The sequence below is a fragment of the Coregonus lavaretus genome (assembly GCF_964263955.1).
Source record: "Coregonus lavaretus genome assembly, contig: HAP1_SCAFFOLD_1868, whole genome shotgun sequence".
Taxonomy (NCBI): domain Eukaryota; kingdom Metazoa; phylum Chordata; class Actinopteri; order Salmoniformes; family Salmonidae; genus Coregonus; species Coregonus lavaretus.
Genome location: NW_028162799.1, coordinates 8862 through 33471, shown reverse-complemented (window position 1 = coordinate 33471; position 24610 = coordinate 8862). Strand labels below are relative to the sequence as shown.

The following is a 24610-nucleotide window of genomic DNA, read 5'->3' as shown; positions in this document are numbered from 1 at the left end:
GAAATTATAGGCAATTAGCAAGACACCCCCAATAAAGAAGGGGTTCTGCAGGTGGTGACCACAGACCACTTCTCAGTTCCTATGCTTCCTGGCTGATGTTTTGGTCACTTTTGAATGCTGGCGGTGCTTTCACTCTAGTGGTAGCATGAGACGGAGTCTACAACCCACACAAGTGGCTCAGGTAGTGCAGCTCATCCAGGATGGCACATCAATGCGAGCTGTGGCAAAAAGGTTTGCTGTGTCTGTCAGCGTAGTGTTCAGAGCATGGAGGCGCTACCAGGAGACAGGCCAGTACATCAGGAGACGTGGAGGAGGCCGTAGGAGGGCAACAACCCAGCAGCAGGACCGCTACCTCCGCCTTTGTGCAAGGAGGAGCAGGAGGAGCACTGCCAGAGCCCTGCAAAATGACCTCCAGCAGGCCACAAATGTGCATGTGTCTGTTCAAACGGTCAGAAACAGACTCCATGAGGGTGGTATGAGGGCCCAACGTCCACAGGTGGGGGTTGTGCTTACAGCCCAACACCGTGCAGGACGTTTGGCATTTGCCAGAGAACACCAAGATTGGCAAATTTGCCACTGGCGCCCTGTGCTCTTCACAGATGAATGCACGTTCACACTGAGCACGTGACAGACGTGACAGAGTCTGGAGACGCCGTGGAGAACGTTCTGCTGCCTGCAACATCCTCCAGCATGACCGGTTTGGCGGTGGGTCTGTCATGGTGTGGGGTGGCATTTCTTTGGGGGGCCGCACAGCCCTCCATGTGCTCGCCAGAGGTAGCCTGACTGCCATTAGGTACCGAGATGAGATCCTCAGACCCCTTGTGAGACCATATGCTGGTGCGGTTGGCCCTGGGTTCCTCCTAATGCAAGACAATGCTAGACCTCATGTGGCTGGAGTGTGTCAGCAGTTCCTGCAAGAGGAAGGCATTGATGCTATGGACTGGCCCGCCCGTTCCCCAGAACTGAATCCAATTGAGCACATCTGGGACATCATATCTCGCTCCATCCACCAACGCCACGTTGCACCACAGACTGTCCAGGAGTTGGCGGATGCTTTAGTCCAGGTCTGGGAGGAGATCCCTCAGGAGACCATCCGCCACCTCATCAGGAGCATGCCCAGGCGTTGTAGGGAGGTCATACAGGCACGTGGAGGCCACACACACTACTGAGCCTCATTTTGAGTCGTTTTAAGGACATTACATCAAAGTTGGATCAGCCTGTAGTGTGGTTTTCCACTTTAATTTTGAGGGTGACTCCAAATCCAGACCTCCATGGGTTGATAAATTTGATTTCCATTGATCATTTTTGTGTGATTTTGTTGTCAGCACATTCAACTATGTAAAGAAAAAAGTATTTAATAAGATTATTTCATTCATTCAGATCTAGGATGTGTTGTTTAAGTGTTCCCTTTATTTTTTTGAGCAGTGTATATAATATAATTATTGTAAAATTAACTGTGTCCATAAGGTGTAGATAGTAAGTATAGACCGGAAGTAGAGGCCTGGGCATTGTTGTTCACTAATTTACTCCAAGTAGGGAAAGGATGGCGGGGTTGAAAAGTAATAAAGGGGAGTATATATATAAAAAACATGGGGGATTGGAAGTGATGCAGACAATTACATTGATAGAAGATACAATCTATCTGCAATATTAAGCTGATCCATCCCCCAGAAAAAACGAAAAAAAAAAACGAAAAAAAAACGATGTGTAGTTGATTTTATTCCGCCACTGTGTGACTGTTGTCTTTTTGTTGTCACAGCCTTATTGTATATCACGGTGGCGTATGAACGAATGGGTTATAGAGCAAACAACGCAATTATCACAACATAGGTTGCAATATGGCTTTTTTACTGGTTTGGCTTTCTCAGTGATTTTACACACACACCGCTACTGTTTTTATGAGGACATTGACTAATCCAAATCAGCTCCTGGACTAAAGTGTATCTGATCCTGCAAGTGCCAGCTGACAATAGAGAGTGTGAGAACGGTATCATCTATCCTACAAGTGCCAGTAGAAAAGAGAGAGTGAGAAGGGTATCTATCCTGCAAGCGCCAACATAGAAGAGTGTGTGAGAAGGGTATCAAGGCTTGTGCCACACCCATAGGGACTCACTGTGATTGTCTGGGCTGTGTAGCTGCAGGTATTGGATGTCCTTGCTGTGTAGCTGGGTGTTGAGCTTCTGTAGCGAGTTGTCTCTCTGTCTCAGAGCAGACTCCAGATCCACGATATGCTCCACGTGCTTCTCCACTAGACTGGTCTAGGATCAGATACAGAAACACAAACACATGGCATTGACAACAATATTCTGAGAAGTTGGGTAAAGCACATACAGATCTGGAATCAGACTAGTGGAAAGGTGGGTATAAGACCAAAGGCTTGTTAGTGTCCAGGTTAGGGTTTGATATATAGCATACATAATGGCAGGTTCAGGGCTTGGCAGGTGGTCTCTACAACCAACCTCTTTCGGACACTTGATCTAAGATAATTTGGAACACATGCAAAATACTGAGACTGCATAGTGTTGCTTTTCAGTTTCAGATTTTCTTGGATTTGTTTTTTGGGAAGTCATCTTGAAAGTAATCTTGGGCATCTCTGCTTCATTGGGCTTCAAGTTGACTTATAACCAGGTAGAACACAGGTGGGGGTAGAACCATGGCCACAATCATAAGAGACCCCCTACTGATATAGGGGTTCTGAACAGCTGCTTAAGGTTAAGTAAGGCTCCAGACAGTCGTCATTGTAGCTTAGTGCTCAATAAATAATACGTTCCTAGAAAGTTTTAATATGAATATTTAAGATCATGATATGGATGTTAAAAAAGCATTTGGGGATCATTTGGGGACATATTGTAGATGGATGGATGGAGGGAGGGATGGAGGGAGCAAGGGATGCAGGGATGGAGTAGTGGATGGATGGGAGTGTGGAGAGATGCAGGGATGGAGTAGTTGATGGATGGGGGGTGGAGGGATGCAAGGATGGAGTAGTGGATGGATGGGAGTAGTGGATGGATGGGAGGGTGGAGGGATGCAAGGATGGAGTAGTGGATGGATGGGAGGGTGGAGGGATGCAGGGATGGAGTAGTGGATGGATGGGAGGGTGGAGGGATGCAGGGATGGGGTAGTGGATGGATGGGAGGGTGGAGGGATGCAGGGATGGAGTAGTGGATGGATGGGGGGGGTGGAGGGATGCAAGGATGTAAGGATGGAGTAGTGGATGGATGGGAGGGTGGAGGGATGCAAGGATGGAGTAGTGGATGGATGGGAGGGTGGAGGGATGCAGGGATGGAGTAGTGGATGGATGGGAGGGTGGAGGGATGCAGGGATGGAGTAGTGGATGGATGGGGGAGTGGAGGGATGCAGGGATGGAGTAGTGGATGGATGGGGGGGTGGAGGGATGCAAGGATGGAGTAGTGGATGGATGGGAGGGTGGAGGGATGCAGGGATGGAGTAGTGGATGGATGGGAGGGTGGAGGGATGCAAGGATGGAGTAGTGGATGGATGGGAGGGTGGAGGGATGCAGGGATGGAGTAGTGGATGGATGGGGGGGGTGGAGGGATGCAAGGATGGAGTAGTGGATGGATGGGAGGGTGGAGGGATGCAACGATGGAGTAGTGGATGGATGGGAGGGTGGAGGGAGGGATGCAGGGATGGAGTAGTGGATGGATGGGAGGGTGGAGGGAGGGATGCAGGGATGGAGTAGTGGATGGATGGGGGGGTGGAGGGATGCAAGGATGGAGTAGTGGATGGATGGGAGGGTGGAGGGATGCAGGGATGGAGTAGTGGATGGATGGGGGGGTGGAGGGATGCAGGGATGGAGTAGTGGATGGATGGGAGGGTGGAGGGATGCAAGGATGGAGTAGTGGATGGATGGGAGGGTGGAGGGATGCAGGGATGGAGTAGTGGATGGATGGGAGGGTGGAGGGATGCAGGGATGGGGTAGTGGATGGATGGGAGGGTGGAGGGATGCAGGGATGGAGTAGTGGATGGATGGGGGGGGTGGAGGGATGCAAGGATGGAGTAGTGGATGGATGGGAGGGTGGAGGGATGCAGGGATGGAGTAGTGGATGGATGGGGGATGGGGGATGCAGGGATGGAGTAGTGGATGGATGGGAGGGTGGAGGGATGCAAGGATGGAGTAGTGGATGGATGGGAGGGTGGAGGGATGCAGGGATGGAGTAGTGGATGGATGGGAGGGTGGAGGGATGCAAGGATGTAGTGGATGGATGGGAGGGTGGAGGGATGCAGGGATGGAGTAGTGGATGGATGGGAGGGTGGATGGATGCAAGGATGGAGTAGTGGATGGATGGGAGGGTGGAGGGATGCAGGGATGGAGTAGTGGATGGATGGGGGGATGGTGGGATGCAGGGATGGAGTAGTGGATGGATGGGAGGGTGGAGGGATGCAGGGATGGGGTAGTGGATGGATGGGAGGGTGGAGGGATGCAGGGATGGAGTAGTGGATGGATGGGGGGGTGGAGGGATGCAGGGATGGAGTAGTGGATGGATGGGAGGGTGGAGGGATGCAGGGATGGGGTAGTGGATGGATGGATGGGAGGGTGGAGGGATGCAAGGATGGGGGATGCGGGATGGAAAATGGATGGGTGGAGGGATTAAGGGTGGAGGGATGCAGGGATGGAGCTATTCGATGTCTCTGACCATTTTGTCCAGGTCTCTCTGGAGGTTGTTCTTCTCCATGTGGATCTTCTCATAGGCCTGGATCACATCCTCCAGCTGCTCCTCGCGCTCTTTCCTCTTCTGGAGCTGAGAGAGGGAGAGAGGGAAAGAGAGAGTGAGAAAGAGAGAGAGAGAGGGAAAGAGATGGAGAGAACGATAGAGAGGGAAAGAGAAAGACAGAAAGAAAGAGAGAGACAAGGAATTAAATGATCGAAGAGCCAGTCCCAATTTCCTGTTTTGATTAATTTCACTGTTGAAACTTATTTTTTAGAAGCAAAACAAATAAACTTGTTCTATTGGAGTTAGTTTCTTTTCTAATGCTTCTCTCAGTCTGAAGCCTGAAGAAATACTCCATAATGATCCTTATGCAGGACACAAAAATAACTTCAGACAGTGCCTATGTGTCTCCCAGACAGTCTAGACAGCCATTACATGTATTTCCATTCCAGCAATTACTTTTAACATTGAGACAAGAAAGTTTGCAACAATAGTATCTTGATGACTTTTACACCCACAGATCAAGGCCGTATTCATCAAGCATCTCAGAGTAGAATCAGGCCCCGCTGACCATATAATCATATTAATTATTATCTAAAAGGCCAACCTGTTCCCATATCAGCACCCCTACTCTGAGACTCTTTATGAACATGGGTCCTGTCTGATGTCAAAGTCATAGACACTCAATACTGTTAATGATATCCAGTGACTGAAGTGGGAGACATGGTGGACAAATGGATAGATGACTGAGGAAGAAGACAAATGAATAAGATGAAGGTGGAAACTAAGGAGGGTTTGGGGGTCACTGGAGGAAACGCTGACAAAGAGAGGGGAACTGAAAGAATCTGATAAAAAACAGAGAGAAAGAAAATCAGAGAGAGAGAGGGAGAGAAAAAGAGACAGAAAAAAGAGACAAAGAGAGCGAGAGCGAGAGAGAGAGAGAGAGAGAGAGAGAGAGAGAGAGAGAGAGAGAGAGAGAGAGAGAGAGAGAAAGAGCGAGAGAGAGAGAGAGAGAGAAAGGGGCAGAGAGAGAGCGAAAGAGCACGCGAGAGAGAGAGAGAGAGAGAGAGAGAGAGAGCGAAAGAGCGCGCGAGAGAGAGAGATAGAGAGAGAGAGAGAGATAGAGGGGGGGGGAGAGGTCCAGAGAGAAAGAGGGAGAGAGAGAAAGACAAAGACAAAGTCACAAAAAAAGAGAGAGGGAAAGAGAGAAAGTGACTTAGGACAAAGAGAGATATGACAATACAAGATGCTTGAGCAGAGGAGTATCCAGCAGAAGCGTGTCTATGGTAACACATTGAATCCAAGGTGAGCCAGGCAGTCAACCTCGTGACTAAGAGGAGTGGAGACGGATTACACTTGAAGCAGACTCGCTCGCTACCCTCCTAGCTGTGTGGATAGCAACCGTGGTGCAACCTAGGTGGAAGCCACTGTTTCAGGTTGGCAGGGGAAGCAAAGATTGCCTTGACAGTGTATGGAGCTTGCTCCTCCACACCGCTCCCCCTCTCCGCACCCTTACTCTCCTCTGCTCTCCTGCCTCTCCTTCCTCCCTCTCAGCAATAGACAAAGTGATTAACAGTACAGTGCATTCGGAAAGTATACAGACCCCCTTATTCTAAAATGGATTAAATAAATACAAATCCTCATCAATCTACACACAATACCCCATAAAGATAAAGCAAAAACAGGTTTTTAGAAATGTTTGCAAATGTATTAAAAATAAAAAACAGAAATATCTTATTTACATAAGTATTCAGACCCTGTGCTATGAGACTCAAAATTGAGCTCAGGTGCATCCTGTTTCCAGCTATCATCCTTGAGATGTTTCTACAACTTGATTGGAATCCACCTGTTGTGTCGAGGCACAGATCTGGGGAAGGGTACCAAAACATTTCTGCAGCATTGAAGGTCCCCAAGAACACAGTGGCCTCCATCATTCTTAAATGGAAGAAATTTGGAACCACCAAGACTCTTCCTAGAGCTGGCCGCCCGGCCAAACTGAGCAATCGAGGGAGAAGGGCCTTGGTCAGGGAGGTGACCAAGAACCCGATGGTCACTCTGACAGAGCTCCAGAGTTCCTCTGTGGAGATGGGAGAACCTTCCAGAATGACAATCATCTCTGCAGCACTCTACCAATCAGACCTTTATGGAAGAGTGGCCAGACGGAAGCCACTCCTCAGTAAAAGGCACATGACAGCCCGCTTGGAGTTTGCCAAAAGGCACCTAAAGGACTCTCAGACCATGAGAAACAAGATTTTCTGGTCTAATGAAACCAAGATTGAACTCTTTGGCCTGAATGCCAAGCATCTGGAGGAAACCTGGCACCATTCCTACAGTGAAGCATGGTGGTGGCAGCATCATGCTGTGGGGATGTTTTTCAGCAGCAGGGCTTGGGAGACTAGTCAGGATCGAGGGAAAGATGAATGGAGCAAAGTACAGAGAGATCCTTGATGAAAACCTGCTCCAGAGTGCTCAGGACCTCAGACTGGGGCGAAGGTTACCCTTCCAACAGGACAACGACCCTAAGCACACAGCCAAGACGACGCAGGAGTGGCTTCAGGACAAGTCTCTGAATGTCCTTGAGTAGCCCAGCCATAGCCTGGACTTCAACCCGATGGAACGTCTCTGGAGAGACCTGAAAATAGCTGTGCAATGACGCTCGCCATCCAACCTGACAGAGCTTGAGAGGATCTGCAGAGAAGAATGGGAGAAACTCCCCAAATACAGGTGTGCCAAGCTTGTAGTGTCATACACAAGAATAATCAAGGCTGTAACCGCTGCCAAAGGTGCTTCAACAAAGTACTGAGTAAAGTGTCTGAATACTTATGTAAATGTCATATTTCCGTTTTTAATTTGTCATAAATGTGCAAAAATTTCAAAATACCTGTTTTTGCTTTGTCATTATGGGGTATTGTGTGTAGATTGATGAGGGTAAAAAACAATTTCATCCATTTTAGAATAAGGCTGTAACGTAACGAAATGTGGAAAAAATCAAGGAGTCTGAATACTTTCCAAATGCACTGTATAAGTTGTTCAGGGAAGAATAGAGTAGTTAATACGTTTTATAGCTAGTGGAAACACCGCTATAGCAATGTTTACACTGTGTACTCGTTCACAAACTACTGCCTGCACGCACGCACTTATAGTGGGGAAAAAAAGTATTTAGTCAGCCACCAATTGTGCAAGTTCTCCCACTTAAAAAGATGAGAGAGGCCTGTAATTTTCATCATAGGTACAAGTCAACTATGACAGACAAAATGAGAAAAAAAATCCAGAAAATCACATTGTAGGATTTTTTATGAATTTATTTGCAAATTATGGTGGAAAATAAGTATTTGGTCAATAACAAAAGTTTCTCAATACTTTGTTATATACCCTTTGTTGGCAATGACACAGGTCAAACGTTTTCTGTAAGTCTTCACAAGGTTTTCACACACTGTTGCTGGTATTTTGGCCCATTCCTCCATGCAGATCTCCTCTAGGGTGAGATCTTGCGTGGAGCCCCAGATCGAGGGAGATTATCAGTGGTCTTGTATGTCTTCCATTTGCTAATAATTGCTCCCACAGTTGATTTCTTCAAACCAAGCTGCTTACCTATTGCAGATTTAGTCTTCCCAGCCTGGTGCAGGTCTACAATTTTGTTTCTGGTGTCCTTTGACAGCTCTTTGGTCTTGGCCATAGTGGAGTTTGGAGTGTGACTGTTTGAGGTTGTGGACAGGTGTCTTTTATACTGATAACAAGTTCAAACAGGTGCCATTAATACAGGTAACGAGTGGAGGACAGAGGAGCCTCTTAAAGAAGAAGTTACAGGTCTGTGAGAGACAGAAATCTTGCTTGTTTGTAGGTGACCAAATACTTATTTTCCACCATAATTTGCAAATAAATTCATTAAAAATCCTACAATGTGATTTTCTGGAAAAATTATTCTCAATTTGTCTGTCATAGTTGACGTGTACCTATGATGAAAATTACAGGCCTCTCTCATCTTTTTAAGTGGGAGAACTTGCACAATTGGTGGCTGACTAAATCTTTTTTTCCCCACTGTATTCTGAAAACCAAAAACATCTACCTAAAAAGGGAGTCTACAGTACCTGCTAATAGTGGTACGTTTTCACAGTTCTCAAAATCATCCTGTGATTTTACTTGCCACGGGAAGGAAATTATAAATACTGCATTGTAGGTGGGATTAAATTAAGCCCCAGGTGTTTTCTCAGTCTCACCTCGTGGGTGAGGGCGTTGACTCTCTGCTGCAGGTTGCTCTTCTCTGACTTTAGTAGAGCTGTCTCCTTGGACTCAAAGCTGCAGTAGGAGTTCCTGTCCTCCCCAAACTCACTGATCATAGGGAACTGGAGAGGGAGAGAGGAGCATGACATTATCTATAATTCGTACGATACAAGTCTTGTCTTTTTCCCCACACATTCTCCATACATAAGTGTAAAATAATCTTTCAATCTTGTTAGACATTACTCTCATAACTCCTATATTGTTCGAGAAATACAGAGAAAATCAGAGCACAGAGCAACAGCATAGAGTGAGTTGAGCATCTGTTTAGTTGGGGAAACTCATGATCCAAACACACCAAGACAGTTGTGAAGAGGGCACGACAATGCCTATTCCCCCTCAGAAGACTGAAAAGATTTGGCATGGGTCCACAGATCCTCAAAAAGTTATACAGCTACACCATGAGAGCATCTTGACTGGTTGCATCACTGCTCGGCCTCCGACTGCAAGGCGCTACAGAGGGTAGTGCGTATGGCCCAGTACATCACTGGGGCCAAGCTTCCTGCCATCCAGGACCTCTATACCAGGCGGTGTCAGAGGAAACCTTAAATATTGCCAAAGACTCCAGCCATCCTAGTCATAGACTGTTCTCTCTGCTACCGCACGGCAAGCGGTACCGGAGTGCCAAGTCTAGGTCCAAAAGGCTTCTTAACAGCTTCTACCCCCAAGCCATAAGACTCCTGAACATCTAATCAAATGGCTACCCGGACTATTTGCATTTTTATTATTTAAGCTGCTGCTACTCACTGTTTATTATATATGCATAGTCACTTTACCCCTACCTACATTTACATATTACTTCAATTACCTCGACTAACCGGTACCCCCGCACATTGACTCGGTACCGGTAGCCCCTGTATATAGCCTCGTTATTGTTATTTTATTGTTACTTTTTTATTTTTTTTACTTTAGTTTATTAGGTAAATATTTTCTTAACTCTTATTTTTCTTAACACTGCATTGTTGGTTAAGGGCTTGTAAGTAAGCATTTCATGGTAAGGCCTACACCTACTGTATTCGGCGCATGTGACAAATACAATTTGATTTGATTTGATCTCACACAAAGAAGGGACAATACATGTTATATAATATAACCAGAAATCACATGATGGTTCCATCTTAATGCACATCTCTCTTTTGGAGTGCCTAAATTTGACTGACTTAAATTATCCAATGATATTGATGTGAAGACCAAACAGACATTTTCCATTTAGAGAAACACCTCTTTCTACTTAGACTGAATTAGCAGAGCGTGTTGGAGCTCTGGAAGTAACACTTCTGGGCCACTCAGTCTTCACACTGAGACACCAGCCACTCTAAACTCTCTACTCGTCAGCCACCTTAGTTTTAGCCGGCCTTAAAGTTGGAGAACATTTTCCAACATTTTCATATCTGCAACTCAGATTCAGACCAACTAAATCCTAACATTTGTGCAATTTTGGAAAGACCAATCGCATTATCTTGCATGTGGGCTGGCCAGCTATTCAATTTCTTCTGTCACAAGAGACTAATTCAGTACTAACCAAATCAATCCATTTTTTGGGGGTGATTCAAACTGAACAAACTGTTCCTTTAATAAATAATGTATAACCATTCAACCGCACTGCAACCTTGTGGCAAAGCCTTGAGTGCCAGCTGCTCTATAATGGACAGGTGTGTTAGTGAGTGACTGAACGTACACACATCTGGGGAGGCAGGACAGACAAAACAAGCAATCTTGAGGTCTCTCTCTCTCTTTCAGCCATTACATTTTAGTCATTTAGCAGATGCTCTTATCCAGAGCGACTTACAGTTAGTGAGTGCATACATTTTCATACTGGCCCCCCGTGGGAAACGAACCCACAACCCTGGCGTTGCAAGCACCATGCTCTACCGACTGAGCTACAGGGGACCATCTCACATCTCCCTCTCTCTTCCCTCTATCCCTCCACCCCTCTCTCTCTCCATCCACTGTTCTCTCTCTCTCCTCTCTTTCACCCCATCTGCAGCGTGTCACGATCGTCTACCAATGAGGAGGACCAAGGCGCAGCGTTGAATGCGAACATTTTATTTTATCAAGATGATCACACGATCAAAACAACAAAAACGAAACGTGACGTCCCTGGTTACATAAACCAACAAACACGGAACAAGAAACCACAACACAAAGTGAAAAGACCGATAGTTAAATATGGCTCCCAATCAGAGACAACCAGCTGTCACTCGTTGCCTCTGATTGGGAGTCACTCAGCCCAACATAGAAAATCAAACATAGAATACACACCCTGGCTCAACATAACATTGTCCCCAGAGCCAGGGCGTGACAGTACCCCCCCCCTAAAGGCGCGGACTCCGACCGCGCCAACTAAATCCCACAGGGGAGGGACCGGGTGGGCACTCCGCCTTGGCGGCGGATCCGGCTCCGGGCTGGCGACGCGCACCGTACACTTGGTGCGAGGGGCTGGAACAGGCCGGACCGTACTGGGGACACACACCACTGGCTCTACCTCGGGATCTGGAACGGGCCGGACCGGACTGGTAACACACCCCAGTACCTCTCGCCGTGCCTCTACATCCTCCATCCCCTCTTCGACCAGTGGACCCCGTAACCTGGCGGCCTCCTCTGGCAACCTGCTGGGCCGCTCTATCGCGGCCTCCTGCTGGTCCGACGTCGTGAGCCCCCCCCTAAAAATTTTCTGGGGGTCTCTCCTCCCCGTGGGCCAGGCCTCCATCGTTCTCGCCAGACTCTCACCCCACTGCTCCAAAGTCCAACCTCTCTCCTCTTCTCTTGGCTTGGCCCAGTCGAGACTCCTACTCAACTGCTCCCAAGTCCATCCTCTCTCTTCTTCACGCTGCTTGGTCCTGTTATGGTGGTTTCTTCTGTCACGATCGTCTACCAATGAGGAGGACCAAGGCGCAGCGTTGAATGCGAACATTTTATTTTATCAAGATGATCACACGATCAAAACAACAAAAACGAAACGTGACGTCCCTGGTTACATAAACCAACAAACACGGAACAAGAAACCACAACACAAAGTGAAAAGACCGATAGTTAAATATGGCTCCCAATCAGAGACAACCAGCTGTCACTCGTTGCCTCTGATTGGGAGTCACTCAGCCCAACATAGAAAATCAAACATAGAATACACACCCTGGCTCAACATAACATTGTCCCCAGAGCCAGGGCGTGACAGTACCCCCCCCTAAAGGCGCGGACTCCGACCGCGCCAACTAAATCCCACAGGGGAGGGACCGGGTGGGCACTCCGCCTTGGCGGCGGATCCGGCTCCGGGCCTGATCCCCACTCCCTCTCCAACCCCCCAAAGTACCCCTGGTCCGGTCTGGCCCCGCTGGCCGGAGCCGGACTGACGATACGCACCCCTGGCTTGGTGCGTGGAGCAGGAATGGACCGGACTGGGCTGGCGACGCGCACCACAGACTTGGTGCGGAGAGCAGGAACGGGCCGGACAGGGCTGACGAAACGCACCACAGACTTGGTGCGGAGAGCAGGCACGGGCCGTGCCGGACTGATGACGCACACCACTGGCTTGGTGCGGGGAGCTTGGATGGGCCGGACTGGGCTGGCGACGCACCCCGTAGGCTTGGTGCGTGGTGCAGGGACTGGCCGGGCTGGGCTGGCGACGCACACCGTAGGCTTGGTGCGGAGAGCAGGAACGGGCCGGACAGGGCTGACGAAACGCACCACAGACTTGGTGCGGAGAGCAGGCACGGGCCGTGCCGGACTGATGACGCACACCACTGGCTTGGTGCGGGGAGCTTGGATGGGCCGGACTGGGCTGGCGACGCACCCCGTAGGCTTGGTGCGTGGAGCAGGGACAGGCCGGGCTGGGCTGGCGACGCGCACCGTACACTTGGTGCGAGGGGCTGGAACAGGCCGGACCGTACTGGGGACACACACCACTGGCTCTACCTCGGGATCTGGAACGGGCCGGACCGGACTGGTAACACACCCCAGTACCTCTCGCCGTGCCTCTACATCCTCCATCCCCTCTTCGACCAGTGGACCCCGTAACCTGGCGGCCTCCTCTAGCAACCTGCTGGGCCGCTCTATCGCGGCCTCCTGCTGGTCCGACGTCGTGAGCCCCCCCCTAAAAATTTTCTGGGGGTCTCTCCTCCCCGTGGGCCAGGCCTCCATCGTTCTCGCCAGACTCTCACCCCACTGCTCCAAAGTCCAACCTCTCTCCTCTTCTCTTGGCTTGGCCCAGTCGAGACTCCTACTCAACTGCTCCCAAGTCCATCCTCTCTCTTCTTCACGCTGCTTGGTCCTGTTATGGTGGTTTCTTCTGTCACGATCGTCTACCAATGAGGAGGACCAAGGCGCAGCGTTGAATGCGAACATTTTATTTTATCAAGATGATCACACGATCAAAACAACAAAAACGAAACGTGACGTCCCTGGTTACATAAACCAACAAACACGGAACAAGAAACCACAACACAAAGTGAAAAGACCGATAGTTAAATATGTCTCCCAATCAGAGACAACCAGCTGTCACTCGTTGCCTCTGATTGGGAGTCACTCAGCCCAACATAGAAAATCAAACATAGAATACACACCCTGGCTCAACATAACATTGTCCCCAGAGCCAGGGCGTGACACAGCGTTCTACCCCACATTACAGTCCCCATGCCAGGAGGGACAGCTCAGAGAGTTAATCAATCAAATTTTAAATCAAATGTTATTTATAAAGCCTTTTTTTACATCAGCAGATGTCACAAAGTGTATATACAGAAACCCAGCCTAAAACCCCAAACAGCAAGCAATGCAGATGTAGAAGCACGGTGGCTAGGAAAAATTCCCTAGAAAGGCAGAAACCTAGGAAGAAACCTAGAGAGGAACCAGGCTCTGAGGGGTGGCCAGTCCCCTTCTGGCTGTGCCGGGTGGAGATTATAACAGTACATGGCCATTAAGGCCAGATTTTTCTCCAAGATGTTCAAATGTTCATGGATCTGCTGCACCCGCTGTGTTCCTCCACACCACTACTCTGCTACTCCAAGCACATAGAGAGCATGGGTGACACATCGCTGACTCAGCACAATGCCACCACTGATGGGATACAGAGACCCTCGTCCCTCACACACAACATGCAACAGCGGTAGTCGTCAATATAGGGAATATGGAAGCTAGATTAGCCAGTAAGTGAGACTTATTCCACTCCTCTAACTCCTATTCCAGGAGTTTTTCCTGCCCAGAAAAATCTCAGAGCTCTCTCTAAATAGAGTTTAGAGTATTTCCTGGTCAAGTCACATGGTCAGGATCAGGAAAAGCTCATATGCCAATCGGCTCTTTGGCCTACCTTGATCTCGTAGATCTTGAGCTTCCTCTTGATACCGCTGTTCTCTCTCTCCAGGCCCGCCAGCCGTGTCTTGATGTCCTGGTAGGCGGTAATGAGGGTGAAGTGGGAGACGGAGTACAAATCATCAGGGAGGGACGAGGAGGACCAGCCCACGTCGCCACAGCTGTCCTCATTCAAGCCCTCGCCACCTCCCAGCAGCCTCAGCTCACCACCGAATAGAGACTCCATCGCTCAGAGCCTCAACCTGCCAGGATAGAATGAGAGAGAGAGAGAGAGAGAGAGATGATTAGTCTGAAGATACAGTATGTAGATACAGTATGTGTGGTGTGGGGCCAAGAGTTTTTTTCCTGACCATATTTCCTGAAAAGGAACAACTCTGGACCCTAGTTATAGTCTGTGAAAGGGTTAACGTGTCTCAGTCTTAAGGGCAATCGTGCAGCAGGAGGCAAAGTTAAAGGCGCAAAATCTGGTGTAGGTTTATTCAATAACAGGTGCTACAAAATGAAGGAGGGTAAAATATTTACAAAACCCCTCACAAAAGTACAAAAACACAACAACAAAAAACCAAACACTGAAAGGGTCCATAAAGCACTAGTCCTAAGCAGGCATTCCTGCCAGTACAACTCACTTAGCAAAGGTGGGTGTACCAGGCTCTGAGCACCCTCCCCATGAGCAATTCTAAAACTAGCAAAAACTACAGACTTCACCTAAACACAGGGATATAGAACTGTCCCCCATGACCACACCTTTCAACATACCAATGTGGCCCACAATCTAGGTGGACAAATGTAAAAAGATATAAACAAGCAAAAACACCAAAATACAATATTCTCATAACCATGTCTAAAGCAGACAGGATAAACATCATTAACTAATAGAGTACTCATAACAACAATTGCGTCGCTAATTACATGCATACAGTGCATTCGGAAAGTATTCAGACCCCTTGACTTTTTCCATATTTTGTTACGTTACAGCCTTATTCTAAAATGGAGTAAATATTTTTTTCCCCCTCATCTATCTACACACAATACCCCATAATGACAAAGCAAAAACAGGTTTTTAGAGATTTTAGCAAGAAAAATAAATGAAATACCTTATTTACATAAGTATTCAGACCCTTTGCTATGAGACTCGAAATTGAGCTCAGGTGCATCCTGTTTCCATTGATCATCCTTGAGATGTTTCTAAAACTTGATTGGAGTCCAGCTGTGGTAAATTCAATTGATTGGACATGATTTGGAAAGGCACACACCTGTCTATATAAGGTCCCACAGTTGACAGTGCAGGTCAGAGCAAAAACTAAGCCATGAGGAATTGTCCGTAGAGCTCCGAGACAGGATTGTGTCGCGGCACAGATCTGGGGAAGGGTACCAAAACATTTCTGCGGCATTGAAGGTCCCCAAGAACACAGTGGCCTCCATCATTCTTAAATGGAAGAAGTTTGGAACCACCAAGACTCTTCCTAGAGCTGGCCGCCCGGCCAAACTGAGCAATCGGGGGAGAAGGGCCTTGGTCAGGGAGGTGACCAAGAACCCAATGGTCACTCTGACAGAGCTCCAGAGTTCCTCTGTGGAGATAGGAGAACCTTCCAGAAGGACAACCATCTCTGCAATACTCTACCAATCAGGCCTTTATGGTAGAGTGGCCAGACGGAAGCCACTCCTCAGTAAAAGGCACATGACAGCCCGCTTGGAGTTTGCCAAAAGGCACCTAAAGGACTCTCAGACCATGAGAAACAAGATTTTCTGGTCTAATGAAACCAAGATTGAACTCTTTGGCCTGAATGCCAAGCATCACGTCTGGAGGAAACCTGGCACCATTCCTACAGTGAAGCATGGTGGTGGCAGCATCATGCTGTGGGGATGTTTTTCAGCAGCAGGGCCTGGGAGACTAGTCAGGATCGAGGGAAAGATGAACGGAGCAAAGTACAGAGAGATCCTTGATGAAAACCTGCTCCAGAGCGCTCAGGACCTCAGACTGGGGCGAAGGTTCACCTTCCAACAGGACAACGACCCCAAGCACACAGCCAAGACAACGCAGGAGTGGCTTCGGGACAAGTCTCTGAATATCCTTGAGTGGCCCAACCAGAGCCCGGACTTGAACCCGATCGAACATCTCTGGAGAGACCTGAAAATAGCTGTGCAGCGACGCACCCCATCCAACATGACAGAGCTTGAGAGGATCTGCAGAGAAGAATGGGAGAAACTCCCCAAATACAGGTGTGCCAAGCTCATAGTGTCATACCCAATCGAGGCTGTAATCGCTGCCAAAGGTGCTTCAACAAAGTACTGAGTAAAGGGTCTGAATACTTATGTAAATGTGATATCCGTTTTGTTCTCAAAACCTGTTTTTACTTTTTCATTATGGGATATTGTGTGTAGATTGATGAGGGGAAAAAACTATTTAATACATTTCAGAATAAGTAACAAAATATGGAAAAAGTCAAGGGGTCTGAATACTTTCCAAATGCACTGTATACCTTATTTTAAACCAAACAATACAACATGGGCGTTCAGCAGGATGCAAAGTTTTGGAACGTTCAGATAGAAATGTGCTATGTAGAACAAACATGCCTCTCTGAGATGTAGATTAAAGGGCTTTCCAGACAAGAATCGGTGGGCGGGGTGGCCCATTTATTTCAACAGAGCTAGGTAGGGGGAGGAATTTTATCTAGGTGGAGCGGTCGGCGGTGCTCGTACACGTAAAAGCCGCTCAGCCGAGGCAGAGAAAATTGAAATCTGCTCTATTTGCGCAAACTCCACTCAGCCCATCACTTCCTGTCTGGAAAGCCGTTAAGGCCAGGCTGAAATTATATTTTTGCAACTACCTATCAATTTTGAGATTTGTTGCTATTTTGATCCATTATTTTGAGTATTTTCAAAAAGTAAACATACAAATATCGAAAATGTGATGAAAATGTATACATTGAGTGTACAAATCATTAAGAACACCTGCTCTTTCCATGACATAGAATGACCAAGTGAATCCAGGTGAAAGCTATGATCCCTTATTGATGCCAGTGTATATGAAGGGGAGAAGACAGGTTAAAGAAGGATTTTTAAGCCTTGAGACATTTGAGACGTGGATTGTGTATGTGTGCCATTCAGAGGCTGAATGGGCAAGAAAAATATTTAAGTGTCTTTGAATGGGGTATGGTAGTAGGTGCCAGGCATACTTGTTTGTGTCAAGAACTGCAACGCTGCTGGGTTTTTCACGCTCAACAGTTTCCCATGTGTATCAAGAATGGTCCACCACCCAAAGGACATCCAGCCAACTTGACACAACTGTGGGAAGTATTGTAGTCAACATGGGCCAGCAATCCCTGTGGAACGCTTTCGACACCATACCCCGATGAATTGAGGCTTTTCTGGGTGCAACTCAATATTAGGAAGGTGTTCCTAATGTTTGGTATACTCAGTGTATTTTTTTGGTTTATCATACTACGTCATCAACATTTGAATTAATTTTAACCACTTCAAAATGGACATACAGTTGAAGTCGGAAGTTTACATACACTTAGGTTGGAGTCATTAAAACTAGTTTTTCAACCACTGGCAAGTTGGTTAGGAAATCTACTTTGTGCATGACACAAGTAATTTTTCCAACAATTGTTTACAGACGGATTATTTAACTTATAATTCACTGTATCACAATTCCAGTGGGTCAGAAGTTTACATACACTAAGTTGACTGTGCCTTTAAACATCTTGGAAAATTCCAGAAAATTATGTCATGGCTTTAGAAGCTTCTAATAGACTAATTGACATCATTTGAGTCAATTGGAGGTGTACCTGTGGATATATTTCAAGGCCTACCTTCAAACTTGCTTGACATCATGGGAAAATTTAAAGAAATCAGCCAAGACCTCAGAAAATAAATTGTAGACCTCCACAAGTCTGGTTCATCCTTGGGAGCAATTTCCAAACACCTGAAGGTAGCACGTTCATCTGTACAAACAATAGTATGCAAGTATAAACACCATGGGACCACGCAACTGTCATTCTGCTCAGGAATGAGACACATTCTATCTCCTAGAGATGAATGTACTTTGGTGCGAAAAGTGCAAATCAATCCCAGAACACCAGCAAAGGACCTTGTGAAGATGCTGGAGCAAACAGGTACAAAAGTATCCATATCCACAGTAAAACGAGTCCTGTATCGACATAACCTGAAAGGCCGCTCAGCAAGGAAGAAGCCAGTGCTCCAAAACTGCCATAAAAAAGCCAGACTGCGGTTTGCAACTGCACATGGGGACAAAGATCGTACTTTTTTGAGAAATGTCCTCTGGTCTGATGAAACAAAAATAGAACTGTTTGGCCATAATAACCATCGTTATGTTAGGAGGGAAAAAGGGGTGGCATGCAAGCCGAAGAACACCTTCCCAACCGTGAAGCACGGGGGTGGCAGCATCATGCTGTGGGGGTGCTTTGCTGCAGGAGGGACTGGTGCACTTCACAAAATAGATGGCGTCATGAGGAAGGAAAATTATGTGGATATATTGAAGAAACATCTCAAGACATCAGTCAGGAAGTTAAAGCTTGGTCACAAATGGGTCTTCCAAATGGACAATGACCCCAAGCATACTTCCAAAGTTGTGGCAAAATGGCTTAAGGACAACAAAGTCAAGGTATTGGAGTGGCCATCACAAAGCCCTGACCTCAATCCTATAGAAAATGTGTGGGCAGAACTGAAAAAGCATGTGCGAGCAAGAAGGCCTACAATCTTAACTCAGTTACACCAGCTCTGTCAGGAGGAATGGGCCAAAATTCACCCAACTTATTGTGGGAAGCTTGTGGAAGGCTACCCGAAACGTTTGACCCAAGTTAAACAATTTAAAGGCAATGCTACCAAATACTAATTGACCCACTGGCAATGTGATGAAATAAATAAAAGCTGAAATAAATCATTCTCTCTACTATTATTCTGACATTTCACATTCTTAAAATAAAGTGGTGATCCTAACTGACCTAAAACAGGTTTTCTTTACTAGGATTAAATGTCAGGAATTGTGAAAAACTGAGTATATATTTGGCTAAGGTGTATGTAAACTTCCGACTTCAACTGTACATCAATAACTTCAAAGTTCACTACATTAAATTACACATAATTTAAAAGCCCATTCCATAGAGAGTGTTACAAATTTCACTATATTTAGTAACTTACTTTGAAGAGATGGTGACTGGGTCTAAATAGGCGTTTGCGGTCTTTAACTGCCATTTCCCAAGTCAGACTCAGCTTCAGAAACATCTGCATTCACAAAATTATGTGTGCTTATCCTTAGATATATTCCCCAGAGGGAATTGTTGATATGGGTGAACGGATGATCTCCGCATGTGTATTTCCCACTGTAAAGCATGGAGGAGGAGGTGTTATGGTGTGGGGGTGCTTTGCTGGTGACACTGTCTGTGATTTATTTAGAATTCAAGGCACACTTAACCAGCATGGCTATCACAGCATTATGCAGTGATACGCCATCCCATCTGGTTTGGCCTTAGTGGGACTATCATTTGTTTTACAACAGGACAATGACCCAACACACCTCCAGGCTGTGTAAGGGCTATTTTACCAAGAAGGAGAGTGATGGAGCTGGCCTCCACAATCCCCCGACGTCAACCCAATTGAGATGGTTTGGGATGAGTTGGACAGCAGAGTGAAGGAAAAGCAGCCAACAAGTGCTCAGCACATGTGGAACTCCTTTAAGACTGTTGGAAAAGCATTCCAGGTGAAGCTGGTTGAGAGAATGCCAAGAGTGTGCAAAGTTGTCATTAAGGCAAAGGGTGGCTACTTTGAAGAATCTAAAATGTAAAATATATTTTGATTTGTTTAACACTTTTTTGGTTACTACATGATTCCATATGTGTTATTTCATATTTTTGATGTCTTCACTATTATTCTACAATGTAGAAAATAGTCAAAATAAAGAAAACCCCTTGAATGAGTAGGTGTTCTAAAACTTTTGACCGGTAGTGTACACAGATAGAAAGATGAAAAAAGTATTTATCCACATTCTGCTCTGGACAAGTCTGGTCCTGGAGTGTCTTGACAAAATACTTAGGCTGACTTCATCCAGTGTCCCAAAAAACTGATTTGCACTATATGCAAATATGTGCATATTTAATGAGATATCACATCATTTGCATATTTGCAGAACATTTTCTATACAAAAAAGTATTATATTTGTGTCTACATTCAACTGGTAAAAGTTGATTGTGATATGATTAATGGAAAAAAATACCCTATGAGTATAAGGAGTCATTTTCGACAACATTTGGCAACTGAAACAACATGGCCCAGGACAGAGTGGAGCACTCACGCGCGTGCGCCTATGTCACAAATACTGGCATGCGCTCTGGGGTGCACAGCAGAGCAGGAACACAAACAAAAGAAGCAATGACATGAAAATGAAATGAGAAGTAAAGAAACCATCTAGAGTTGAAGTCGGAAGTTTACATACACCTTAGCCAAATACATTTAAACTCAGTTTTTCACAATTCCTGACATTTAATCCTAGTAAAAATTCCCTGTTTTAGGTCAGTTAGGATCACCACTTTATTTTAAGAATATGAAATGTCAGAATAATAGTAGAGAGAATGATTTATTTCAGCTTTTATTTATTTCATCACATTCCCAGTGGGTCAGAAGTTTACATACACTCAATTAGTATTTGGTAGCATTGCCTTTAAATTGTTTAACTTGGGTCAAACATTTCGGGTATCCTTCCACAAGCTTCCCACAATAAGTTGGGTGAATTTTGGCCCATTCCTCCTGACAGAGCTGGTGTAACTGAGTTAAGATTGTAGGCCTTCTTGCTCGCACACGCTTTTTCAGTTCTGCCCACACATTTTCTATAGGATTGAGGTCAGGGCTTTGTGATGGCCACTCCAATACCTTGACTTTGTTGTCCTTAAGCCATTTTGCCACAACTTTGGAAGTATGCTTGGGGTCATTGTCCATTTGGAAGACCCATTTGCGACCAAGCTTTAACTTCCTGACTGATGTCTTGAGATGTTGCTTCAATATATCCACATAATTTTCCTTCCTCATGATGCCATCTATTTTGTGAAGTGCACCAGTCCCTCCTGCAGCAAAGCACCCCCACAGCATGATGCTGCCACCCCTGTGCTTCACGGTTGGGATGGTTTTCTTCGGCTTGCAAGCCACCCCCTTTTCCCTCCTAACATAACAATGGTCATTATGGCCAAACAGTTCTATTTTTGTTTCATCAGACCAGAGGACATTTTAATGGTAGGTTTATTTGAACCATGAGAGACAGAATAACAACAAAACAATCCAGAAAAACAAATGTCAAAAATGAAATAAATTGAATTTGCATTTTAATGAGGGAAATAAGTATTTGACCCAATCTCAATCAGAAAGATTTCTGGCTCCCAGGTGTCTTTTATACAGGTAACGAGCTGAGATTAGGAACACACTCTTAAAGGGAGTGCTCCTAATCTCAGTTTGTTACCTGTATAAAAGACACCTGTCCACAGAAGCAATCAATTATTCAGATTCCAAACTCTCCACCATGGCCAAGACCAAAGAGCTCTCCAAGGATGTCAGGGACAAGATTGTAGACCTACACAAGGCTGGAATGGGCTACAAGACCATCGCCAAGCAGCTTGGTGAGAAGGTGACAACAGTTAGTGCAATTATTCGGAAATGGAAGAAACACAAAATAACTGTCAATCTCCCTCGGCCTGGGGCTCCATGCAAGAACTCACCTTGTGGAGTTGCAATGATCATGAGAATGGTGATGAATCAGCCCAGAACTACACGGGAGGATCTTGTCAATGATCTCAAGGCAGCTGGGACCATAGTCACCAAGACAACTATTGGTAACACACTACGCCGTGAAGGACTGAAATCCTGCAGCGCCCGCAAGGTCCCCCTGCTCAAGAAAGCACACATACAGGCCCATCTGAAGTTTGCCAATGAACATCTGAATGATTCAGAGGAGAACTGGGTGAAAGTGTTGTGGTCAGATGAGACCAAAATCGAGTTATTTGGCATCAACTCAATGCGCCGTGTTTGGAGGAGGAGGAATGCTGCCTATGACCCCAAGAACACCATCCCCAACATCAAACATGGAGGTGGAAACATTATGCATTGGGGGTGTTTTTCTGCTAAGGGGACAGGACAACTTCACCGCATCAAAGGGACGATGGACAGGGCCATGTACCATCAACTCTTGGGTGAGAACCTCCTTCCCTCAGCCAGGGCATTGAAAATGGGTCGTGGATGGGTATTCCAGCATGACAATGACCCAAAACACATGGCCAAGGCAACAAAGGAGTGGCTCAAGAAGAAGCACATTAAGGTCCTGGAGTGGCCTAGCCAGTCTCCAGACCTTAATCCCATAGAAAATCTGTGGAGGGAGCTGAAGGTTCGAGTTGCCAAACGTCAGCCTCGAAACCTTAATGACTTGGAGAAGATCTGCAAAGAGGAGTGGGACAAAATCCCTCCTGAGATGTGTACCAACCTGGTGGCCAACTACAAGAAACGTCTGACCTCTGTGATTGCCAACAAGGGTTTTGCCACCAAGTACTAAGTCATGTTTTGCAGAGGGGTCAAATACTTATTTCCCTCATTAAAATGCAAATCAATTTATAACATTTTTGACATGCGTTTTTCTGGATTTTTTTGTTGTTATTCTGTCTCTCACTGTTCAAATAAATCTACCATTAAAATGATAGACTGATCATGTCTTTGTCAGTGGGCAAACATACAAAATCAGCAGGGGATCAAATACTTTTTTCCCTCACTGTACCTTCAAGCGTTTGGAAATTGCTCCCTAGGATGAACCAGACTTGTGGAGGTCTACAATTTATTTTCTGAGGTCTTGGCTGATTTCTTTTGATTTTCCCATGATGTCAAGCAAAGAGGCACTGAGTTGGAAGGTAGTCCTTGAAATACATCCACAGGTACACCTCCAATTGACTCAAATTATGTCAATTAGCCTATCAGAAGCTTCTAAAGCCATGACATAATTTTCTGGAATTTTCCAAGATGTTTAAAGGCACAGTCAACTTAGTGTATGTAAACTTCTGACCCACTGGAATTGTGATACAGTGAATTATAAGTGAAATAATCTGTCTGTAAACAATTGTTGGAAAAATTACTTGTGTCATGTACAAAGTAGATGTCCTAACCGACTTGCCAAAACTATAGTTTGTTAACAATACATTTGTGGAGTGGTTGAAAAACAAGTTTTAATGACTCCAACCTAAGTGCATGTAAACTTCTGACTTCAACTGTACCTTGTAAGTGTTGGCGAGTGTTCATGAGTTCATAAACACTGCTTCCACTCAGATGATCAAACAGCAGATGAATGACAGGAAATGATGGAAGAAACAAATGATTGCATGACAAAATAGACAGACAATATTAGCGAACTGAAACCATGTAACTTGACATGAAACTAGGCTGTAAATTAACGTCTGGGCAAATAAAAAGGCCCCTGGGAGCTGCAAACGCCGGCGAAGCCGCCTAGAGTTAATAAAAACTTCTGCCGGCATAGAAAGCAGCCGCCATGACACCTCTGGATTATCCCATCACATGGTGACTGGTGTGGTCGCGAGGCCAGCACAATCTCCTGGCTCTAGGTATAAACTAGGTATGAACTTGGTCTATGATATATGAACTGTTAAACCAGTGTAACAGATGCTTGCACTTCCTTATAATTTGACCGGCTTGACTGAAACTTTCCACCTAGCCTACACAAACGCAGGTTGACGTTTATTGTCATGAATCTTGCTCTGGAGGCAGAACTGAGCGATTTACGCTATTTGGGCCAGCTGCAAAGTCAAAATTGGCTATATCTTAATTTAAGGTTAGGGTTAGGCATTAGAGTTAACAGTGTGGTTAAGGTTAGGTTTAAGGTTAGGTTTAAAAACAGATTTTATGACTTTGTGGCTGTGCCAGCTAGTAACCACTCTGCAAAGCTGCCTCCAGTACTGTACATGAGTCATCCCAATAAATGCAAACCTGCAATACAAATTGGCAGAAGCTGAATTTACATAAATAGGGAACTCTATGCAGAATTTCTGTGTAACACCTGGTCTAGTATGCACTAAATATACAAAGGCTACTCATGTTACAGTAACATTCATAACTGGAGCATTTGGCTGCTCTCAAATCATCACTCCATGCATTCAGCATCCTGTCGAAGACATTGCTAAAATGTCAGGAAGGCTAATGCAGCTCCTTGCATGTCTATAAACAGGCTCTAATGGGAACCAGACTCTTCTGGCACAGACACTGTAAAATATTCAGTGAGGGAAAGGGCAGTGAGAGGCATAGTGAGGTGAGGTAGACAAGCCGCCTCACCACAGTATGTAATGATATTGTAACATTTTCCC

At 45.9% G+C, this 24610-nt stretch overlaps 1 protein-coding gene across 1 annotated transcript in view; it reads right to left on the bottom strand.

The window, feature by feature from the left end:
* Positions 1-14475, bottom strand: part of LOC311118831 (TANK-binding kinase 1-binding protein 1-like) — a gene marked incomplete at both ends in the record, with an annotated part of 52782 nt that extends 38307 nt beyond the window's left edge. Inside the window, 4 exons of the mRNA XM_084193609.1 lie at positions 2114-2258; positions 4656-4760; positions 8888-9013; positions 14248-14475. Coding sequence (XP_084049735.1) covers positions 2114-2258; positions 4656-4760; positions 8888-9013; positions 14248-14475 — 604 coding nt within the window. The remainder of the gene's footprint in view (positions 1-2113; positions 2259-4655; positions 4761-8887; positions 9014-14247) is intronic.
* Positions 14476-24610: the final 10135 nt, after the last annotated feature.